Source organism: Phalaenopsis equestris, unplaced genomic scaffold (genome assembly GCF_001263595.1).
Source record: "Phalaenopsis equestris unplaced genomic scaffold, ASM126359v1 Scaffold234078, whole genome shotgun sequence".
NCBI classification, from domain to species: domain Eukaryota; kingdom Viridiplantae; phylum Streptophyta; class Magnoliopsida; order Asparagales; family Orchidaceae; genus Phalaenopsis; species Phalaenopsis equestris.
Window position 1 is genome coordinate 29,515 of NW_018252004.1, and position 11,013 is coordinate 40,527.

Below are 11,013 nucleotides of genomic sequence, written 5' to 3' on the forward strand. Positions count from 1 at the left end.
ATATGATAAAAATGAAAAATACGGGTTAGGATTTTATCATCACCTTTGATATTTGAGCGAGAATTTGAAAAATGGATAAAAGAAGTTGGTAATGGCCCATAACTTCTAGTAACAAAAAAGAGAAGTGCCCTCAAGAGTAAAAACAAACTTAAGGACCTAAGCCAACTTCATCCGCTAAAAACTCGCTTTATCTGCCGGCGTTAAAGAGATTTGTTAATTTTTAATTACTTTTATTTTACTGCTCAGTACAATTACCATTTCAAGCTCGTGGTGTGGCATCGCTATCCTGTTTCCCAACAAGCTCTCCTCCTCCCTTTAAATTCGTTTCCCAAGCCACCTCTCTGCCTCTCCGCTTATTCCCCATCGACGTCTCCGCTTGAATTGATTGGAGCTCTAACTTCTTAGAATTTCATTGAGGTATTTTCTTATTTAATTTTGAAGAGAAATGGCTCATTCTTCGTGATCCGGAGTTGTTGTGGGAAGATTCATTGGTTGGCCGGATCTCGCCTGTTCTGACTACAGATTTTTTTTTTTTTTTTTTTTTTTGGTTTCTTCCCTTTTGAACTGCCTCCCATTTGAATGCCTGCCGCTTTCTTCTGCTTTGATGTTCGTGTTTCAGCTAAATTTTGCTTATTTTTTAGCGGTACTGTAGAGGTTTTCCGTTTGCAGGTGGTATGCATGCCTGATTTTTGATATCGGTATGGGTTTTTTTTTCTTTTTCGTTGTTTGTGTGTTCTGATTCTTCAACAGTTTAATGCATTATAACTTCAGATCTATCTGGTTTTACTTTTTTGGAATATTAACTTCTCCGATCTTTGATTGTTCGAGCTTTGAAGGCATTCCTTAAATGTTCTTTTTCTAGGTGCTAGTTCTGAGCTAGTAGATTGAAAATGATTATGCACACTTTTATGGAACTTGTTGTGCACGTCTTCGAGAATATTGGGCTGATGTATTTTGTCTATCATTGTGATGAGCAACATGGGCTCTGAATCTTCTGGTAACTTGGTTGCTTAGGATTTTGTTGTAAAAAATTCAAACAATTAATTGCTAATGAAGAATACTACTTATATGAAACTGATATTAGTATGCCTGTTTCAGATTTTTATCTTTTTTTTTTCATCCGTTATCTGTGCTGATACTATGTTTATTAAACTGTTGATTGTGAACCTTTATGCCTGTGAGAATTACTAGAACTTAATCAGATATGATGAAGTTTTCTAATGGTGTGACAACATTGATGTCATCCCTTTTTGAAATTTCTGTTGGCTAATGTCCATAATAAAGGCTGCTCAACTACACTGAAATTTCTGGAACATTAACACTGCCTTTGTTCCTATTAGCATGAACTCAATAGTTTTTGAGATACAGTTTGATTGTCAAGGATGAAGTGCAGGATCATTTTTTTCCTTCCCAAACTCTTACTTTGTATCATGTTTATTTTTTGGAGGGGCCAATGCACAAATATTTCAATTGGAGGGATTCAATTGTAGGATTTTTCCAATTTCTTTCAAGATCTTTACTGCCTAAACTAGCTGAAACCCACCATATTAAAATTAAAATGTTGTATATGAATCATTGTAGTTTTATCAGCATTGTGTGGAGATGGAAGCCACTGGTGGATAAATATTGCCTAACTTCATGGTTGTTTGTGGTAATGATCTCCAATCTCTCTTTCTATCTAAGATTTATGTTTGTGTCCACTTAACTAGGCACATTACATCTATCTTGAAATTAACTCTTTTTTTGTGTTTATTTGACCCCAGGTCACAGGGAAATGTGTGGTCCGCTGAACTATTCTAACAAGTTGAATCGAATTCCAAAACACTGTCTGTCAATTCATTTGTACATTTTTCAGAGTAGCGGCTCTGGAATGGCATTTGAGACAGCGGCGAAAAAACCTGAGGCTTCATTGAAATCTTCACATATTCAAGCATCTTTCATACCTTTGTCTCTTAAAATTCCTATTAATGATGCATATCATGAATCACTATATAAACAAAGAGCATCATGAACTATTGCTCTTCAATATCTGATATTGTTAGATGCTGTTTGTCAGCATCAGTTGGAGATTCTGTTGTTAAGCGAGCAAACTAACTTGGACGGATCCATTGAAGTAATTTCAGTTACCTAGAAAGCTAAGTTAAGGATGCCTGACCTTGCTAGTGTTATGAAACGGGTGGCTGAATCTGAGTTGTGTTTCTCTACTGCTGTTCAACATAACACAAAAGTTTCTAGCTGGTTAAACCAACATTCACCACATGACTCATTCTGTTCAATAATACCTGGTTTACCTGATGATGTTGCAATGTTCTGCCTTGCACTCATTCCTCGAAAATACCTCCCTGTTATGGGTGCTGTTTGTAGGAGATGGAGGATGTTCATTCAAAGCAAGGACTTTATTCCTGTGAGGAAGGAAACTGGTATGCTTGAGGAGTGGCTCTATTTCTTAACTATTGATTTAGATGGTAAAGGGAGCCACTGGGAAGTCATGAGCTCATTAGAAGGCAAAACCTGGATGCTTCCACCAATGCCAGGTTCAGTAAAAACTGGTTTTGGCACAGTTGTTTTTGATGGAAAGCTGTTGATTATTGGAGGATTTTCTGTGGATGGTGGAGTTCAAAGTGCTTCAGCCGATGTCTATCAATATGATGCTCGGTTGAACAGGTTTGTCATTCATATGTTTTCGTCATTCATGGATTTTTTCAAGCTTTAAATGGTTTTGTATCTTTGAATTGATGGATTTCTTTAGCTTAAAATCCTTTCCCTCGGTAACATTTTGAAAGTTTTTTAGGATTTCCTATGACCATACTGATAGTATTTAACCAACTCATAATTGAATGTCTAATATGAAAAATATTTCAAGCCAATTAGGTAGGTGATTGATTTTTTTACGATTCTGATAGGTTATGCTTCTTACTTTTCTTTTTGTTAGACTCTCGGTGAAGTTTGTTTTATCTCTATTTTTGGCTTTGATTATTTTAAAAGTTTTGAGGTCCACGGATGTTTTGTTTTAAATGAACCCAAGTAGTAAAATGCATAGAAAACACTGAAATGCAGCAAAAGTTTATTAATAACTAGGGAATCATTGTTGGGATGGAACTTTTATATACTTCTATTAGGGTTTCAATTAATTATAAATCAAAATCACATCGTGGAATATGATCGTACAGATTCGAGAAATCTGGAACAAAATAAATCTAACAGAAGCACAACAAAAAAATTTCAGAAAAAACACGCCAAGATTTACCATGTAAAAACTCAAGAACGGCAAAAAAAATCACGGAGTCACACCACCAAAAAATTTCTATCATGAAGAACCAGAAATGTACAGATAACTCACTCAGATCTTTTCTATGCAATGAATGGAACTTACAGGACTTTGTTCTGAACCCTTTCTTTTCATCTCACAGGAGAAAATGCACTTTGAAATCCTCCTCCTCAACTCTTCTCTTTCACGAGAACTTTGTCAAAAGAACTGCACGCGAGAACAATGCCTTCATCGCTTGAAATTATGAATTTAAGGAACTTAATAGGAGGAACCTCTTAGCAGCATGATCACGCGGTGTATTGGCGTAATGATCTTACTCGCTCGGGATCAAACTATGTTGATTGACCCTCGGTGGCATGGTCAATCCATTTCGTCATGGTTATGTCGACCGGCATAGCTACGCCAATTTTTGGTGTGGCTACGTTAAGTTCATGTGCAGACATTTTTGCGGCTACTATGGGCTTCTTTGATTGTGGGTGTTTCAGGCTCCACAACATAACAATCTCTCACTTGGAGATTGATAGCACCCAACACCTATCCTCTAGATCTGCATCTCCATCTGTTTCATCTTTATAGTCATGTACTGTAGTGTGGCTCACTCCCAGTCTCTACCTTCACGGAGTCTAACTGAAGTCAAACATAACTCTAGTTTCTCAATAGCCACCACATTAATCAACATATCCTCAAGATTTTGAGTTGTGTCTATTTTCTCCAAGAACAGATGCCCATCTTCTAGGAGAGAGCGTATGAAGTGATACTTCGGCTTTATATACTTTGTTATGACATGAAAAGTAGTGTTTTTAGTAAGATAATTGCACTCATTGTATCACTATGAAGCTTTCCAATCCTCTTTTCCTTGCCTAATTCTGTCATAAATCTCCGTAGCTAAATCCTTGCTAGCCTCAGTGATGGCAATGTATTTGGCCTCCATAGTTGAAAGTGTAATATCCTCTACAGTATTAAACAACTCCTCGTTGTTTTTACCAAAGTGAAGATATCTTCTTTTGTACTTCTACCATCCAAATATGTTGTTAGATCTGAATCTATAAATCTTTATAGATTGATCCCTACACTTTCATAGCAGAGTGTCATACTGGCTATTTCCCTTAAATACCTGAGAATCTATTTCACCACCTCAAAATGATGTCTGTTTGGATTTCTCATGTAAATACTGATCACTCCCACTGCCAATGCAATATATGGTCTCATGCAAATTATAACAAACATTAGACTTTCAACTGCTTAAAGCATACAGAGCTCTCATTTATGTTTGCTCTGCTTCAAACTTAGGTGATGACTCTTTAAATAGCTTGAAGTGGTTGCCTAAGGGGGTGCAAACTAGCTTTGCCTCACTCGCGTTGAACCTATGTAGGATTTTCTCAACATACTCTGACCGAGACAACTTCAGTGTTTTTGCACTCTTATCCCTGCTAATTCTCATCCTAGAATTTTTTTCTAGTTTGTACCATCTCAAAAACACATTATAGTTACTACTTTTAAGTCTATGATATTTTTCATATGTACCCCTACAATTAACATGTCGTCCATATATAAAAATTGCAAGATATAATAATTACTGAAGTATTTGATGAAGCAATAGTGGTCTATTTGGCACTTCATATACCTACTATCTGACATGAACCTGTCAAACCTCTTGTACTACTATCTTAGGGCCCACTTCAAGTCATAGAGACTCTTCTTCAACTTGCAGACCAAATTTTCTTTTCTCATAACTTTGTAACCTTGTGGTTTCACTCTGTATAAATCCTCCTCTAGATCTCCATGTAAGAAAAATAATTTTACATTCATATGTTCTAGGTGTAGATCTTTCTCTGGTGCCAGACTCAGCGCGACTCTAACTGTTATCTTCACCACCGGAGAAAAAATTTCTGTGTAGTCCACTTCTTTCTGCTGGAACCACTTCATAACAAGTCTTGTCTTGTAGCGTATGCTATCATCTGACTTCTCTTTTAGCCTGTGGACCTAATTATTGTGTAGTGCTCTTTTGTTATCCTGTAATATCATCAAATTCTAGGTCTGATTTGACTCCAATGATTGCATCTTATCATCAATGGCAAGCTTTTACTTCCTTAAATCTTCAGCTTGAGTGGTCTACTCAAAGCATTTTGATTCACCACTATCAATTAACAATAAATAATATAAATGAAGGAGAATACATGCTTACTAGTTGTATCACTTTGCAAAACATTCTGACTTCAATAGCAGATGACTGAGGAACTTCATGTGTTTCAGCTCTTTGAGCACTTCTTTATCCACCCTCCTAATCACCTGTTTTTCCTTTCTCAACGTACTTCAGAAGTAACTGACAGGTTATCCTGAGTTGTCCTTGTTCTTGTACATCTCTCTTTCATTGAATGTAACTTCTCTGCTTCTGATAAATTTCTAATTATGATAATCATAAAACTTGTACCCAAACTCAGTTAAGTCATATTCAATGAAGATGCACTTAACAGATGTTGATTCAAGCTTACTGTTGGACCCAGAATCAACATATATATGTGCAGAATGCCGAAATACTTTTAACTGAGATAGATTTACCTCGTTGTCACTCCAGACTTCTTCAGGTAAGCTTTTCTCCAAAGGTACTGATGGACCACGGTTAATCAGATTTCAACTCAAAACTATTCTGGCAAGCCTACATGCAGTCTTAAGCTCCTAGCATGCTTCATTATTTTGTTCATGTGCTCAGTCACGCTATTCTGTTGCAGTATCTTTGAGATAGTGAACTCATGCTTGTCATCTCTATTGCATGAAAATTTCTGAACTTCTTATCACGATACAAATTCTCCTTATCTGATATGAGACATTTTAGCTTCAAGTTTGTCTCATTTTTTACCATAACATTTCATTTCTTAAATACTTCAAATACATCATATTTTTATTTTAAGAAGTAAACTCATACCTTTCTGGTGTGATTGTAAATAAAAGTGATAAAGTAGTGGGAACCTCCAATGGAATGCTCTGGAGTAGGATCCCATACATCAATATACACTAACTTCAGTTTCTTTGACTTCATCACTGGGCCACTTTTATAGAAAGATATTTTCTTATGCTTATGATTATACAATCCTCATAGAAATCTAAATCAATTGAATTCAAACCCTGAAGTTTATTGTTAAGAGGTAGGAACTTCATTCCTTTTTTGCTCACACGGTCAAGTCTACAGTGCCACAAACATGCGCTCACCTTAGTTTCAACCATATCAATGAAATTCGTCATTTCATTGATCAAATAAAGAGTGTTTTTATTATTGCCCCGAGCTACCATCATCACCTCCTAGTCACCTTCCATGAGTCACCTGTGAAAGTAGTCATGAACCATAACTTTGCTAGTTGGCTCACAAATACGAGATTTCTCTTCAGACTTAGAATATGTCTAATGTTAGTGAGCTTCCAGACTATTTCATTTGGTGACTTAATATTCATATCACCTTTTCCTTACGATATTGCAGGCCTTGTTTTCTCTTATATAAATCTTCTTTAGATCACTCTTAAGTGTAATTTAATAATATGTCTTTATTGGGGCATGCATGAAAAGAGACATATGAATCTACTATGCAAGATTCAAGATTGACTAGGGATAATACCAATGTCGCATTGGATTTCAATTGTGGAGGCATTGCAGGGAGATTACTTTTCCGTCCTTTATCTCCGGCTTCTTTTGGAGTTTTTCAGTCTTTCTTGAAATGTTATTTCTTTCAACTATTCCAGTATTCTCCTTTGCAATTTCCTCTGCTTGACCTAAATTTTTCTCTTCTAGACTTAAATCTATCTGCATTCATGTTATTTTTTTCTATTTTTCACATTCAATACAGTAGCTGAAGATTCATTATTAGTTGATTTTTTGTGAACTTCGTTCAGCACCAATCTCACGATGTCATCGAAGTTCAACTTTATATTCCCATAAGTGTTACTGCCAACACCAGACCACGCTTGTTGTTTGATAATGAAGACAGTATTAACAGTGTCTTGCCTTCATCATTAAATTTGATCCGTACTGGCTTGTTACAGTGTTGAAAATGTTCAGAAGTTCTGTCACTTAATTGTCTTTCATCATCATTATATTGATTAACCTTTACATCAGAAAAATCTTATTTGAAGCAGATGATTTTTTATACATTTTTATCAGTGTCTCAATGAGATTTACCTTAATTTTCTCATTCACTAAATTGAACGCAACAAACTAAGAAAGTGATAAACGGATAAAACCTTGGGTTGCTCTACCCAACACCTCTCATTCCTCCATAATCATAGATTCTGACTTCTTAGTGATACCTTGTAGTGACAAATATAATTTCTCTGATATAGCAAATCCTCCACTTACATCTTCCAAAACGCTAAATTTGTCTCGTTGAACTTCTCCAATTTATGCTTTGCTTTATTGGTCATTGCTTCCACACGAATCAAACATTCTATTCTGATACCACTAGCTGGGATAAAACTTTTATTTACTTCGACTAGGAATTTGATCAATTAGAAATCAAAACCACACCGATCACACATGTTCACGAAATCTGAAACAAAATCAATCTAACAAAAGCACAACAAAATAATTTTAGAAAAAATACACCAATATTTAACATTAAAAATTCCGAGACATTGAGTCGCGCCACCAAGAAATTTTCACCATGAAAAACAAGAATTGTACAAATAACTCACTCATCTCCTTTGTACAATGAATGGAACTTACAAGAATTTGCTCCAAATTCTTCCTCTCAATCTCACAAAAGAAAATGCATGCTGAAATCCTCCTCTTCGATTCTTCTCTCCTTCACGAGAACTTCATCAAAAGAACCACGTGCGAGAACGATGCCTTCGTCGCTTGAAATTGCAAGTTTAAGGAAATTAACAGGAGGAACCGCTCGGCGATGTGGTCACACCTCTTATCAACGTAGTAATTTAGCCTGTTTGGGAACAAACCGTGTCAATCGACCCTCGGCAAAGTGGTTACGCCCATTTTGGTGTGGTTACTCCGACCTGCCTAGCTACGCCCATTTCCTTGAAAGTAGCTACGGAAAGTCCATGTGCAGGCATTTTTGCAGTTGTGAGTTTCTGCAGCTGTTGTGGGCTTCTTCGGTTGCGGGTGTTTAAACTTCATAACATAACAATCATAGCTTGCTTAAAGCTTCGGGTAGAGGGGGGAGACGACTGGTGGTAGATTAGAGGAAGAGGGAATGAGCCAAGGCTCTTATCTTCTTACTTTTTTTTATTGATGTCCTAACTCTTAAAAAGAGAGCTTTTTTTTCTAAAAATCCTAAAAAAATTTATGACCTAATAAGCGCCTAATAACCAGCTAATGATAAATAGAAGGCATTCATTTTTTCTAAACATTTTCTCCCGCTTTCTTGTCTTCATCACATTTCTAAAGTTCAAACATCATATACACAAACACTCAGGCTTATTTTAAATGCATGATAGTTTTTTCATCGATGAGGCATACCTCATTTATATGAGTCAGCATCAAGAGAAAAAACTCTCAAAAAAATTAATTACATGTGGACAATGATACCTTTATTCTTGCGTGTAATTCTATTAATTATCAAATTAATCACGTTTATATTTTCCTTAACTAGTTAACTTTTCTACTTGTTGAAGACAATCATTGTTTTCATGGTCATTGTTTTAACCATTTGAGATATGCTTGTTACTGGCAAAAAATGGGTAGAATGGTGAGATGAGATTTCTTTCCGGCGCAACAAAGTACTTGGTGTAGACTTTGATTCCATTTGGATTGGAGGAAAGTGAAGAAAATGAGACAAAATGTATCTGTTTTACAGGTTGATTCTGTATCAAATCCAAATGATTTGTAACTTAGAACTCATTTTTCATATGCACTTTTTTTATCGAGTTTTCCAGCCAGTGGAGCCCGTAAAAAACTATAAAGATTGCAATATTTGCTTCCACAGATGGAGATGCTACATTTTGTTTCCTTCTAAGCTATGCTGACATTGCCTTAATGTCAAAACGCTTCCTTTTCCCAATCAAACTCTCATTAAATTCTCACCTGATTATGATCATCTTGCAACAAATGATCCCAGGTGGAGCACGCTAGCAAATATGAAGGTTGCTCGCTACGAATTTGCCTGCACAGAACTCAACGGTATGATCTACGCGGTAGGCGGCTATGGATCCGACGGTGAGAGCCTCTCGATCGCCGAGGTCTACGACCCCGACACGAACGAATGGACTCTGATCGAAAACCTCCGGCGACCCAGATATGGTTGCTTCGCCTGTAGCTTCGGGGGCAAGCTCTACGTTATGGGTGGCCGATCGACTTTCACCATAGGCCACCCGAGGTTTGTGGATGTGTACAACCCCAAGGGGCACTCTTGGTGCGAGATGAAAAATGGGGGATGTGTGATGGTCGTCGCTCATGCTGTGCTGGGAAAGCAGCTCTTTTGCCTGGAGTGGAAGAATCAGAGGATGCTCGCCATCTTCGATCCCGAGGACAACTCTTGGAGGAAGATTCCGGTGCCACTCACTGGCAGCTCCACGATTGATTTTCAGTTTGGGATTCTGGACGAAAAGCTGCTGCTGTTTTCGCTGGAGGACCATCCTGGGTATCAGACGCTGATTTATGATCCAGCTGCTCCTGTGGGATCGGAGTGGCGAACTTCTTCCTTGAAGCTATCAGGTCCTTGTCTTTGCACTGCAACCATTAAAGCTTAGAACTTTAGTTGCTGTTATTTATCATATTTTAGTTCTGTAATGTTCGTGTAACAACTGCTCTTATATTCCAACCAGCTACTGCCGCTGATGCTGTACGCATCATATGTGCTGTTGGTGTTCGTGTGCGTTACATGCTGTATTGCACAATGCTCGTTGGTTTCCTTTATTTTTTATGACCATTTTCTGCTTTTTCTATAAAGAATAAAGGAAAATTTGCATGCATATCACACAATTCTTATATATTTACATGTCTAACATCTAAACTTGAAATTTTCATATGTGCCGCTTTACCCATGCATAAATAGGTGTGTTCACTGTTTTAAAGTTAAAATAATGGTCTTTTTGATGTGATATGAAAGATTTGGGTGGTATGAATGAAAATTGATGTGTAGGTGGTAAATATGTAAATACATAAGAATTTGGAGGTATGCATTATGTATGTAAATTTTAGTTTTTCCTCCATTGTTCATGTGCTTTATGGCTCCCAGGCGTCTGATGTCTTCAATCATGGTTGAGTCATGTTTGTTTCATGTGTTTTCATCTTCTTTTATATGAAATTTGATATTATTAATATTTTTTAAGAGTGATGATGAATGTGATGAGCTCTGACATGTAGGGAGGATTAATTAGATATGTCGTAATATTGAGTTTAGTTAACATCAAACTTGTTGAAGTATATGTTTTTTTCTTTGCCCATAGACTTAGGTAGTGTTGTGAATTTAGCTCGAAGATTGATTCGAATTTTGGCTCGGATCGAGATCGGATCGAAATAAATGAGCCGAGCTACGAGCCAAAATTTTGGATCAAATTTTCTTCAAACCGATTTATGGTTATGAATTTAGTAAATTTAGCTCGAGGATTGTAAATCGTTTGAAAATTGATTCAAATTTTGACTTGGATCGAAATAAACGGGCCGAGCTATGAGCCAAAATTTTGGATTATTTTTTTTTAGCTGGTTTTGAGCATACACCCGGTCGGCTCGAAATACTATCGTTAATTGCCATAGGTTTAGGGGCAATTTTGGGATCAATATTTTTTAAAATTTTGTTAAATTTA

At 36.6% G+C, this 11,013-nt stretch overlaps 1 protein-coding gene across 1 annotated transcript; it reads left to right on the forward strand.

The window, feature by feature from the left end:
* Positions 1 to 251: 251 nt before the first annotated feature.
* On the forward strand, positions 252 to 10,334 carry LOC110038827 (F-box/kelch-repeat protein At1g67480). Its single transcript, XM_020743739.1, has 4 exons — positions 252 to 417; positions 1,582 to 1,651; positions 1,764 to 2,664; positions 9,327 to 10,334. The coding sequence occupies exons 3-4, from the start codon at positions 2,147 to 2,149 to the stop codon at positions 9,955 to 9,957; spliced, it is 1,149 nt and encodes a 382-aa protein (XP_020599398.1). The 5' UTR covers positions 252 to 417; positions 1,582 to 1,651; positions 1,764 to 2,146; the 3' UTR covers positions 9,958 to 10,334.
* Positions 10,335 to 11,013: the final 679 nt, after the last annotated feature.